General features: G+C 39.9%; 1 protein-coding gene across 1 annotated transcript in view; it reads right to left on the reverse strand.

The window, feature by feature from the left end:
* PTPRD (protein tyrosine phosphatase receptor type D) overlaps positions 1-12,900 on the reverse strand; it is a 278,606-nt gene that overhangs the window by 101,863 nt on the left and 163,843 nt on the right. The window contains exon 16 of the mRNA XM_042826904.1: positions 8,776-8,866. Coding sequence (XP_042682838.1) covers positions 8,776-8,866 — 91 coding nt within the window. The remainder of the gene's footprint in view (positions 1-8,775; positions 8,867-12,900) is intronic.

The following is a 12,900-nucleotide window of genomic DNA, read 5'->3' on the forward strand; positions in this document are numbered from 1 at the left end:
AAGATTGCAGTGGGTGAGGAGGATCCTGCAATCAAGGAGTGCCAGGATGAGAAGAGGGAGCACAGGGAGGGAGCAAAGTAGACAGTTTTCTTCTCATCTGGAGAAAGTAAGCAGGAGACTTCTACTGAAACAAATATGGTGGCCAGCAGTTGGAAAAACCAAGATGAGGTAGAAACTAAGACTTAGGAGTCACAGTCTTCCTGAGCTTCTGTTGAAAGGAACTCCAGGATCCGGAAGTCCCACTTCCCACTCTCACTCCAGTGAACCTTTAGAGCAAGTGATCAAGTTGCAAAAAGAAACTACCATCCTGAGAAATGTCTAGCATTAAGAGTGAGAGATTAATGCTTAATGTTGTGCACTGAGTGGCACAGGCAGATTAATAGTTCTGTATTAGCTTCCTGCAAAGGGAGGAAGCTAAAACTGGCTTCTAAACTTGAGATGATAGGCCAAAATAACATGCAAGACAAGGGGGACATTAGAACCTCAGTGCCACCAAAAAAGAAGTGTCTTGGTAACTGGGAACTCTCTGCTGATGGGTAGTGAGTTCCCAGTTTGCCATCCAGATAATCTCCCCAGAGGTTTACTGTCTGCTTGGGGCCTGTTTTTCAGATATCAAGATAAGTCACCTGGGTAAAGCCAGCTGACTACTATTCTTGTCTACTCATTCAAGTGGGAACACAGGATGCTTTGAGAAGAAAACAATAAAACATTAAAAGATATTTTACTTAGAATTGCATTGAAGAGATTAGAAGCACAACTAGCATTGTTTTCAGTCCTCCTGATTGGAGACTGAGACTGAGAGAGAAGGAAGAGGAACAGTTGAATACCTGTCTGCATGGATGATGCCATGCTTAGGGTTTTGGGTTCTGTGATCTTAGACATGCCTTTGAGAGGTCAAACATGCTGATGTCATGTGGGATGCAACTGACTAAGTGGGGCAATGACGTTCTGGGAAGGAAGTTGTCTGGACAGATCAGAAGAGATTTAAATAATATTTGGTGGGGGAAGCGGATAGGCTTCTAAGTGACAGACAAAAGACCTAGAGAATGCTGTAATTTTAGAAAGAAGCAGGAAAAAAAAAAACAGTTGTACTAGAGAAACTAGTTGTGAAGAGCTGTCTCTGAGTAACAGCCATGATCACATTGAGAGATTACAAGTTAAAATTAGGGACTGTGCCAATAAGGGACAACTCGTAGGCAGTCTCCTACAGGTTATCTGATCAAGGAAAGCCTGTTGATGAGAGCTTCTTGTTTCGGCTAAAAGAAGCGTCATGATCACAGCGTCTTATCCTGATGGGAGATTTCAGTCACCAAGATGTCTGTCTAGCATGTCTGGAAAAACCTAGTTGTTAGCTGAAGTTTCCGGTGGAAAAAAAGGGAAACATCATTCCCATTTTTTGAGAAAGGTAGAAGAAGAGACATTGGCAAGCTTTACCTGCATGACTGGAAAGATCATGGAGCAGATCATCCCATAAGCCATATTAAGGCACATACATGATAAGGAAGTGATTTAAGACAGTCAGTACAGCTTAGCCTAGGGTAGATGGTGCCTGACCATTCTGGTGGCCATTTATGATGGAGTGACAGAATCAGTGGACAAAGGAAGGGCAACTGATGCTGTCTACCTAGATTTCTACAAGGCTTTTGATGTGGTCTGCATCACATCCTTATCTATAAATTGGAGATACATGGATTTTACATGGATTTTTTTTTATTTTCATTGGATAAATAATTGATTTACCACAACTCTCTGGCTGTAACCATGTAATGGCTCTATGCTCAGATCAAGGCTGATAATGAGTGGTGTCCCCCAGGGCTCCATCCTGAGACCAGTGCTTTTTAACATCTTTATCAGTGACTCTGATAGTGGGATTAAGTGCACCCTTAGAAAGTTTGCAGATGATACTGAGCTGAGTGGTGTAACTGATACAGAAGGAAGGGATGCCATCCAGAGGGACTTGGATAAGCTTATAAATTGCCCCACATGAGCCTAATGAGATTCAACAAGGATAAATGCAAGGCTTTGTACCTGGGTCAAGGCAATCCCAGATATATGTACAGACTGGGGTAAGAACTCATTAAGAGAAGTCCTGTGGAAAAGGATTTGGGGGTTCTGATGGTCGAAGAGCTGGATGCGAGCCAGCAGTGAGCACTCAGGATCTGGAAGGTCAGCTGCATCCTGGGATGCAGCAAAAAAGGGGTGACCAGCAGGCAGAGGATGTTGATTGCCCTTCTTTACTCTGCTCATGCAGTCCCATCTGGGGCACAAGAAAGACATGGATTTATTGGAGCAGGTCTGGGGAAGGACCAGAAAGATGATCAGAGTGCTAAAAGATCTATGGAAAAAAAAGCTGAGGCAGCTGGCCTTGTGTTGAATCTGAAGGAGAGACGGCTCTAGGTAGACATTATGTCCTTGAGCTCTTGAGGGGAAACTAGTAGTCAGAAGGCAGATAATTTTTTTACATGGGAACACAGAAATAGGACAAGAAGGAATGTGTTAAAACCAAAATAGGGGAGATTTAAATTAGATGTTTGTAGGAAGTCTTTCACTGGGTGATAGAATCATAAGGTTGGAAACAACTGGCAAGATCATCTAATCCAACTGCCCTCTCGTCACCATTGCTACAGAAGCTACTAAACCATATCTTGTAGCTCCTCATCCAGGTACCACTTGAACATTGCCAGGGACAGCAAATTCACCACCTCCCTGGGCAGGCCATTCCAGTGCCTGACCACTCTCTGAGAGAAAAAGTTCTCCCTTATGTCTAACCTAAACTTGCCCTGGTACAACTTGTGGCCATTTCCCCTGGTTCTGTTTGTTGCCTGGGAGAAGCAGCCAAAACCCCTCCTCATCACAACATCCCTTCAGGTAGTAGTAGAGTGCAGTAAGTTCTCCTCTGAGCCACCTCTTCTCCAGGCTAAACAATCCCAGTTCCCTCAGCTGCTCCTCATAAGACTTGTGCTCCAGACCTCCCCCCCTCACCAGTTTCATTGCCCTTGTCTGGACATGTTACAGGGCCTCAATGCCTTTTTTGTAGTGAGGGGCCCAAAACAGAACACAGTACTCAAGGTGCGGCCTCGCTAGTGCTGAGTACAAGGGGTTGATAACCTCCCTGATCCTACTGGCCACGCTATTTCTAATGCAGGCCAGGATGTCATTGGCCATCTTGGCCACCTGGGCATACTGTCAGCTCATGTTCAGCTGAGCATCAACCAACACTCCCAGCTCCCTTTCCTCTTGACAGTCATCCAACCACTCTTTCCAAGCCTATAGTGCTGCATGGGGTTATTGCAGCCAAAGTGCAGGACCCAGCACTTGGCCTTGTTGAACCTCATCCCAGAATTCAACTTATCTAGATCCCTGTGAAGGGCCTCCCTACCCTCAGGCAAATAGACACTACCTCCCAACTTGGTGTCATCTGCAAACTTACTAGGGTACACTCAATCTCTTCACCTAAGACATCAATAAAGATATTAAACAAGATGGGTGCCAGTACCAACCCCTGCGGGGACCACTTATAGCAGGTCATCAGCTAGACTTAACTCTATTAACTACTACTTGTTGGACACAGCCCTCTAGCCAGTTACTTACCCAAAGAAGGGTATACTTGTCCAGGCCATGGGCAGCCAGTTTCCCAAGAAGAATACTGTTAGAGATTATGTCAAAGGCTTTGCCAAAGTTTAGGTAGACTACATCAACAGCCTTTCCCTCGTCTACCAGGCTGGTCACCCAGCCATAGAAGGAGATGAGGTTGGTCAAGCCCGACCTGCATTTCATGAACCTGTGCTGGCTGGGCCCGATTCCTTGGTCCCCGCACACATGCCATGTGATCTCACCCAATATGATTTGCTGAATAACTTTCTCTGGTACCAAGGTCAGGCTGATAGGCCTGTAGTTCCCTGTATCCTCCTTACACCCTTTCTTGTAGATGGGAATCATATCGGCAAGCCTCCAATCCTCTTGGACCTCTCCAGATAACCAGGAGCACTGGTATATGGTCGAGAGCGGTTCAGCAATCATTTCCGTCAGCTCCCTCAGAGTCCTAGAATGAAGCCTGTCCAGTTCCATGGACTTGTGACAGTCCAGATGGAGGAGGGTCCCTCTGTCTCCACCAGAATCACTGCATAGCATCCCTGATTTCCATATCAGGACATAAAGCGCCCTGGACTTATCAGAGGATAACTGATCTGCCTATTAAAGGCAGATATAAAGAAGGTGTTGAGGACCTTAGCCTTTTCCTTATCCTCAGTGATCACATTCCCCGCTGCATCAAGAATGGAAATTCTCCCTGGTTCTTTTCTTACTGTTATCTTACTGATATTTTTATAAAATGATTTATTCTCTTTTACAGCAGTGGCCAATCTGAGTTCAGGTTGGGCTTTTGCCCTCCTAACTTCCTCCCTGCATGCATTCGCAACTTCCTTGTAATCTCCTAAGTAGCCTGTTCCTTCTTCCAGAGGGCATAGACTCTCTTTTTCTTCTGGAGTCTCAACAATAGTTCTCAGATTATCCATACCGATCTTCTTCCCCTATGGCTTGCCTTATGACATTCAGGGACAGCCTGTTCTTGTGCCTTTAGGATTTCCATCTTGAGGAGTGTCCAGGCTTCCTGAACTCCTTTACTTAAGGAGCAACTCCCAAGGGACCCATGGTACAAGCATCCTGAACAGGTCAAAGTCCGCCTTCTTGAAGTTCAAGATAGCAGTTTTGCTAATCTCCTTTCTGATATCTCCCAGAATAGAGAATTCTACAATTTCATGGTTGCTCTGCCCAAGACAGTCCCCAGCCTTCACATCTCCCAGCAGTCATTCTCTGTTAGTGAAGAGCAGTTCTAGCAGGTCACCACCCCTGGTAGGCTCTTCTACCAGTTGCATAAGGAAGCTATCTTCCACACACTCTAGAAACCTCTTGGACTGCTTCCTCTGTGCTGTATTATACTGCCAACATGTATCAGGGAAATTGAAGTCTCCCACGAGAACAGGTGCTGGCAATCACACGACTTCCACAAGCTGCTCATAGAATGCCTCATCCATCTCTTCATTTTAATTATAAAAGACCCCCACCCCTACAGGCCTTCCCCCTGATCCTTATCCACAGACACTCAGATTTATCATTCCCAACCCCAAGCTCTTCAACATAAAAACAGTCTTTAATAAAAAGGACTACACCACCACCCTTCCTTCCCCATCTATCCTTTCTGAAGAGCTTGTAGCCATCCATCAAAGCACTCCAGTCATGGGAGTGCTCCCACCATGTTTCAGTAATAGCTACTACGTCATAGCCTGCCACACAATAGCTTCTAACTCCTCCCGCTTGCTGCCCCTGCTGTGTGTATTAGTGTAGACTCACTTCAGCCGAGTCTTCTGCCTAACCCCCTAACAGCTCAAGCACTTTTCCCCTGGGCTCATCTCTTGTGAGGCCTCTTTTGTCCCCTTCCCCTGTCATAGCCAGTTTAAAACTCTTTTGATATGCCCTGCTAGCTTCTGCACTAGGATTTGTTGCCCCCTTTGAAATATGTGGGTTCCATGATGAACAGGACAGGGGCCGAGTAAACTGCCCTATGATAAAAAAACTCAAAGTTTCTGGCTCAACGCCAGCCTCTGAGCCAATTATTCATTGCTTATGCTTTCAAAGTCCACTCCGTGTCCCTCAGTGCCCCTGAAGGTATAGAACAAAAAATCGCCTGAGTTCCCGCTCCTTGAACTAAACGCTCCAAACCCCTGAAATCTTTTTTCATATCTCATAGCTTCTCTGATCAGTTTCATCACTTCCAACCTGAACTATGAGTAAAGGAAAATAATCAGTGGACCTATCCAGCTTAGGGAATTTCTTGCATATGTCACTAACCCAGGCTCCACAAAGGCAGCACAATTCATGATGCTCGGGTCCAGTCTGCATATGGGGCCCTCCGTTCCTCTGAGAAGGGAGTCACCCACCACAACCACCCTTCCTGATAGAGGCAGTCTGAAGGCATGGGGGTGACCACCTTGCTTTAGGCTCCATTGTAGGCAGATCTTCCATTGCCTCCCCGCTTACCTTCCTTTCAATTTCTAGTGTCTGAAACCTGATGAGGTGCTGAAATATGTTGCCCAGAGAAGTTGTTGATGCCATATCCCAGAAGACATTCAAAGCCAGATTGGATTGAGTCTTGACCAGGGGTTTTTAGAACTTGATGATCTTTAAGATCATTTGTAGGCCAAACCATCCTATGATCCCTGGGCAGACTGTTTCAATACAGAATCACTGTGAAGAAATTCCTAACATTCAATCTAAATTTCTATTTCTGCAGCTAGCAGTAATTTCTCAGATGTTATCAGTTGTTGCCTGATAAGAGTCCCCCACTATTTTCACCATTAATGTATTTTCAGAAAAATGTAGGAAGCAATGGCGTCCCCTTCTGTTTCCTATTCTGAGGACTAAACAAACTCAGATATCTCAGATACTTCTCATGATGCTTATCTTCCAGTTCTCTGCCATCCTTGTTGCTCTTCTCTGCACTTTCAAGCAATTTAATGGGCTTCTTGTAGTGAACACAGTATTAGAGGTGTGGTCTCACCAGTGCCAGAGGCCTATCACTCCACTAGAGCTGCTGACTGCTCAAACCAGGATGCCATTTGCCTTTGTGTACACATAGGCATACTGCTGGCTCATATTCAATCAGCTACTGTCCTGAAAGCATCCCCAGGTCCTTTTGTACCAGTAAAATTCCTTGCTGCTCTTCCCCAAGCCTATACTGCTGCATCAGTACATCCTCAAGCAGATTGGCAATCTTGCCAAACTTGGTACCTTCTGTGAACTTGAGAATGCACTTGATTCTCTCACACAGATCATTGATAAAAATGTAAATAAATAAATAAATAAATGGCCTTGTAATGAGCTGTGGGGGAATGCCATTGGTGAGTGCCCAGCAAATGGAATGAACTCTTTGAGACCCACCGCCCAGCCAATTCCTCAACTAGTCAATTGTAAGTTTCTTCAAACCATAAGTAACGAGTTTCTCCAGGAAAAGACTGTGCAAGACTATGACTGACATGAACAATACCAACACTCTTTCTCTCATCTATGAAGTGAGTTATCTTGTCACTGAAAGTGATGAGGCTAGTCAGGAAGACTTGACTTTCAGAAACCCATGCTGTCTGCTATTGTTTTGTATGTGTCGTGAGATGGAGCTCAAGATGAAGTGTTCCATGACCTTCCTGGGTACTCAGGTCAGACTGACAGGACTGTAATTTCCTGAATCTTTCTTCCTGACCTTCTTGCAGATGGGCATCACATTCATCAATCTTCAGCCAACTAGAACTCCCCTGGTTAGTCAGGACTGCTGATAAATTATTGAAAGATGCCTGGTGAGTGCTTCTGACAGCTTCTTCAGTGCGCTTGGATAAATTCCACCTGGTCCTACAGACTTGTGAATATTCAAAACAGAAAGGAGTTAAGGACTTCATTTTTCTTCATGTTTCTTCCTCTCACCATCTTACAAATTAACGGTCTGGGTATCCTGTGAACAACTGTCCTTTCTAAGAAAGACTGAGGAAAATTTTTCCGAGGAAAACTTTTTGTTTTCCTCATTGTTCACACTATGTTGCCCCTCACATCCAATAAAAGATGGAGTCTCCTTATTTCTTCTTTTGTTACTGATGTATTTATCAAAGCATCTTTTGCTACACTAGCCAAATTGTGTTCCACCTGGGCTTTGTATCTTCTAGTTTTCTTCCTACAAAATTTGACAGCAGCTCTGTAGTCCTTCAGTTGCCTGCCCCTTCTTCCAAAGCTCCTAGCTCCCTTTTGATTCCTGAATTCCTGACTTTGTACATGATGAAGCTTCTCTGTAACTCAAAAGTCCTGAATCCACCAAAAGAAAAAGTGTGATCAAATAAAAATATCATTAAGCTAGAAACCATATGTACAAGTTACCATGACACCTAAATGGGATCTAAAATATCAGCTAGATATAGCAATAGTAACATTACCTCTTTCATAACTCGCTTTCATTTGCAACTCTGAGAAGAGCTTTACAACCATAAATAATAGCTTCAATCCATAAGTTTGGAATAATACAATTTAGATCGTACCATATTGCCATACCAGAAGACTGGACTGGATCCTGACACTAAACTTCCTGGTTTATTTATCCTATCAATAATAGGATAGATTTCTAGTATTACTCGGCTTGTCACAAGGGTGAAAAGATTTCCATTCTTCAAAGAAATGTCATTTGTGGTGTCAAATGATGACACAATATTATATTTTCCAGATTCATTTTTTTCTGAGCCCACTCTGCCAATAGTATGGAGAATAGTGTAAAATCTTCTCATCAGCAGCCTTACAATATGAGGAAGAAACAGGTAAAGGCAAAGGAAGAAGGTCAAATGTTAAACTGCAGTGCAAAATGCAATTTAACATTTGTTATATGCTTAGCAAACACTCTACTAATGAACCAGACCTTTATTAGAGTTCATATCACTGGTGATTAAGCTTTCTCTGACAACTCATTTCACCTCCTGCACTTTTACATTACACTTCACAATAGGAGAAAGAATAAAATATTAATGCCAACAAAGATCAGACACTTTGTGTGCTTTATTGAAACTTAACGTCTGTAATGTCTTCTAATTTGAGTAACTTGAACTTTGTTTCGGTCCCCAGAGGCTAATTCAAATATAAACACAAAATATTCTGGCAACCAAAACTTCTTAAACTACTAAATTAATCGCATACTACTAATAAGATCGTTTCCTTAAAAAAGTAGAGGAAGACAATGAAAATACACAGTACCTCATCTAGTTCCATTTCATCTGGACTTTCCCATGGTTTGATAAATTTTCCACGAGATCTCTTCAAAGGCACAATAACTATGTAATAGCCTCTGTAAAAGAAAGAGTGTGACAAAAGTGAGGCTGAAGGAAAAGGAAAATAAATTGATGGAGTATGTTTGGTCAGAGCGGCTCATAAAAACTGCCAGGCATACTGAGAAATATTCCAGCCTTCCAAACATATTTGTAAATATTCACGTTGAAAACAAATTTTGGTATAAAATATTTAACAAAAAATACTACTAATTACCTGCCTTTTCATTTGAACATAGAAATATGTGTAGGAAAATTTAATTACAGTGTCCAAAAATGACTGCATATTTGACTGCAGGTTATTATTTTGTTTGAAATACAAGACCCATGGGGCACTTGTGCCCTACCACCACTAATGTGGAAACAAACAAAAGCACAAACATAAAGGAATTCAAACCCCTAAAATGAAACATTATCACATTTTTTCCACTTTCATGTAAAATTTGAATAGTATGGTAACATAATGTTACCATAACAAAATAAAGCTACATATCATAAATTCACGCATTCCACACACAGTCTCCTCACTTTTGAGTATTAACTGCCATCAGCTTTTCTTACTTAAGTATTCTTTTCACAGTCATAGATGTATGTTCTCTTTACAGCTAGGATTCACATATCCTCCCACATATTTTCCACTCCAAAGTTTTTCTGAAAATATTTTGCTTCCTCTGCACTTCTTCCTCCACTTCTGCCTATTTCTCCACCAAAAATTTCATATGTGACTAAAGAAACAGTAGAATCACAACAGCATGAAATCCAGGATGGTATAATATGCTATTCAAGACTTCAAGCACTCATTACCTCAGAGAAGGAAAGAAGTTGTTTCCAGTAATCAGATCATTAAGAACGTGTCTCTTGGTCTTGGAAAACAGTGTTTTCTATTCCTGCCTCCTTCCTCCTTTCATTTATTTATTTTTTAGTAAGTAAAGGAGGAGTCTAAAGAAAAAGACTTGTCTTACAATTAATCAAAACTTTGCCCTGTCTAAACCAACTTAGCTCATTCATTTTAATGATCTCTTCTTAACTAAAGCAATTTCCTTTAAAATAAATCTAACAACAATCTGTATTATTAGCTACTGTTCTAAATGCTTAAGTTCCTAACACTCAATAGCGTTAAGAAACTTGAGAAATTTATTTTTAGAAATGCAATGCTCTAACAGATCTTATTAAACAAGTGCAGCCACAGATCTGTAACTTTTCTCTTGTTGAATTGTCATTATTTAAAGAAAATTTGTATCATACATTCTTTACAGTAGAAATGAAAAATAATCTTTAAGAATTATATTTTTATTAATTAGTAAGGCTGCTTGAGCTCAGATTTTAAAGCTGAGTATATCTACTAAACAAATCTTCAGATTTTCATTTTTTTTCCTTCAATGTTACCTTAAATGTTACTTTAAATGTTTTTTTTTAATAGTTTTATGAAACAAGAACACTAAAATATCTGTAGTAAGATGTATTCTTTGCTTCATAATAATCTAATTATAATACTACTACTATTACATCTAGACATATATTTTTTCCAAACATATATTAGGATTAGATGTATAACTACATTTCTGAAATTATCTGATTGAGAGATATGACAGGACCCTAAGCAGGAATCTGTCAAGATTTCTTGTGGGGTAACAAGAGAAGTAAAAATGTTATAAATAAATATAAAATTTTGAAAGAAGTTTAATTGGGCTCTAAAATGCTTCCTCTTTAACGCAAAAAATCGCAAATGACATAAATAGCTCTTCCTTGTTGACATTTCCTCTCCCCCTCACCCCACAGGTTGTGACTTTTGTCTTCACATCTGATTTTGAGAAAATTTTTCCAGGATCTCTGCCTCCCAAGATGCCTTCTGTCACCCTCACGGATTGCTTGTCTGCTCCAAAGTCAGGATACCAAAGGATTCAATTTCTTCAACAGTTTCTATTTAATTATTCCCTTTCCCCCAAAATTGTTTTTTATCAAACTGATGAGAAATAAACTATAAGAAGAATTTCTCAGAAATGACAAGAAGACAAACCAAACTGTAATTTAGGAGTAGACATACTGAACTCAGTGGCTGAAGTAATATTCTTCTAAACTTAATCAGGCCTGAAGAAATATTAGTAGACAGCATTTTGGAGTACTTTGAACTAAAATATCTTGTACCAATTAATAAATGGGTGCTGTTCTTAATCAGTGTCTGCAGGTCACACTTGCAGTATGCAAATGTTTTATAGTAACTCTGGGGGGTAGGAATGAAAACTGTGAAATGCTTAGGAATGTGGAAGTAGCAAACCTGTCCGTGCTGAGAATTTTCTGAAAAAAAAACCAGAGTGCCTTTTCGAAATCAATAACCTATGGAATTTCTACGTGTTGCTAATCCAAGGCTGTAGCTCTAGAAACCAGATTAAAGGATTGAAAACTCTACTTCATAATTAAAAATTTAAGGCAAATAAGTAACCTAGATTTCTCTTAATTCATGCCAGTATCAGAAGTAGTCCAATTGGCCAGCTCTAATGTAAATGCAGAAAAAGAAACAATATCTTGGGGGAATTATACAACTCCCAGCCTATAAACATATATTTTCCTTGAAGTATTTCCAAAGTAGAATTTATTCATATTAACATCTTGAGCAACATTTCTTATCAACACTTAAACAAAACTAGATGGTAGCTGAACTGCAACAATTGGCTATGGATCCTTGCAGTGCTTTATTCAAACTAGTTACCTCTTAAAAAAATCAATTTCCAATATCAATTCATAGAAGTAATCTGACAAATGAATCTTCCTCAACTATGCTAGCTTTTCTTCTACACAGAAACATGAAATATCTTCAAACATCGAATGGAGGATTTTACTCTTCAGTAGTCTCATTTCATAATTTTAACCTGAATGTCAAAATTTCCTGTCTTCATTTTCTTTAGTTTCAAGGAGGTTTAGGGTACAATAATGTTTGCTAGGAAGGCAAAAACTTACTGTTTTAACTTGCTTAAGCCTATCTTTAGAACAATGTTCTTCTTTGCTAAGGCATACAACGTGAGTAACAAATCCTTGCAAAAGCAGATTTACTCATTTATGTAGTATCTGCAGCGTAAGTACCTTTTCTTTTTCAGATTTGTAAGAATTCATATAAAACAACAAGTGAGAATTAGTCCTTATACATCATTCAGACATTAAAGATGTGCTAGATGAATTTGATAGCAGTCCACAGATTCATAGAATCATAGAATCATAGAATCACCAAGGTTGGAAAAGACCTAAAAGACCTTAAAGACCTTAAAGACCTTAAAGACCTTAAAGACCTTAAAGACCTAAAAGACCTAAAAAACCTAAAAAACCTAAAAAACCTAAAAAACCTAAAAAACCTAAAAAGATTGGAGCAGTCCACCTTTTTTTTCCCCCACCTCTTTTTTTTTCTTTTTTTTTTTTTTTTTAGCTAACAGGGTGTTCATACATTTTTATCAATCAAGAACATCCAGCATGTAAATGTTGCTTTCACACTCTTTCAAAATTTCTTTGTGCATGCCTCCCCTCATAACTTTGATCATCCACTAAGACTTTCAATACATACAGAATATTTTAAAGCTGAAAGCATGAGTATCTTAACAGCATGTGAAAAAATGAAACAGTTCATATGTATACACATATTGCTGCAAATTGCAAAAGACAGTGAAGTTCTGTTATTTCTAGCTAACTATTGAAAACATAGCATCTCTTACAAAAGATATTATTTGCTTTATTATGTTTTGATTGAGTGTGGTATTGTATGCACTTTTGTTTCTTTGTTTTAGTAAGTTGAAGGCAATGAGGGAAAGATAAGGCTTGCTAGAACCCATCAGAATTCCAAAGGCTGACATCTTCTATAAAATGCAAGACTTTGCGAACATGAAAGATTCAGAGAAAGATGCTTCAAATAAGAATTGCTTTGAATTAGCCAAAATACTTGAAAAAGAAAAAAAGAAAAAGAAAAAAAAGAAGAAGAAGAAAAAGAAAAAAAGAAAAAGAAAAAGAGAAAAAGAGAAAAAGAGAAAAAGAGAAAAAGAGAAAAAGAGAAAAAGAGAAAAAGAGAAAAAGA

Source organism: Centrocercus urophasianus, unplaced genomic scaffold, assembly GCF_019232065.1.
Source record: "Centrocercus urophasianus isolate 14NV4802_14NV808 unplaced genomic scaffold, USGS_Curo_1.0 seq_27, whole genome shotgun sequence".
In the NCBI taxonomy this organism is placed as follows: Eukaryota; Metazoa; Chordata; class Aves; order Galliformes; family Phasianidae; genus Centrocercus; species Centrocercus urophasianus.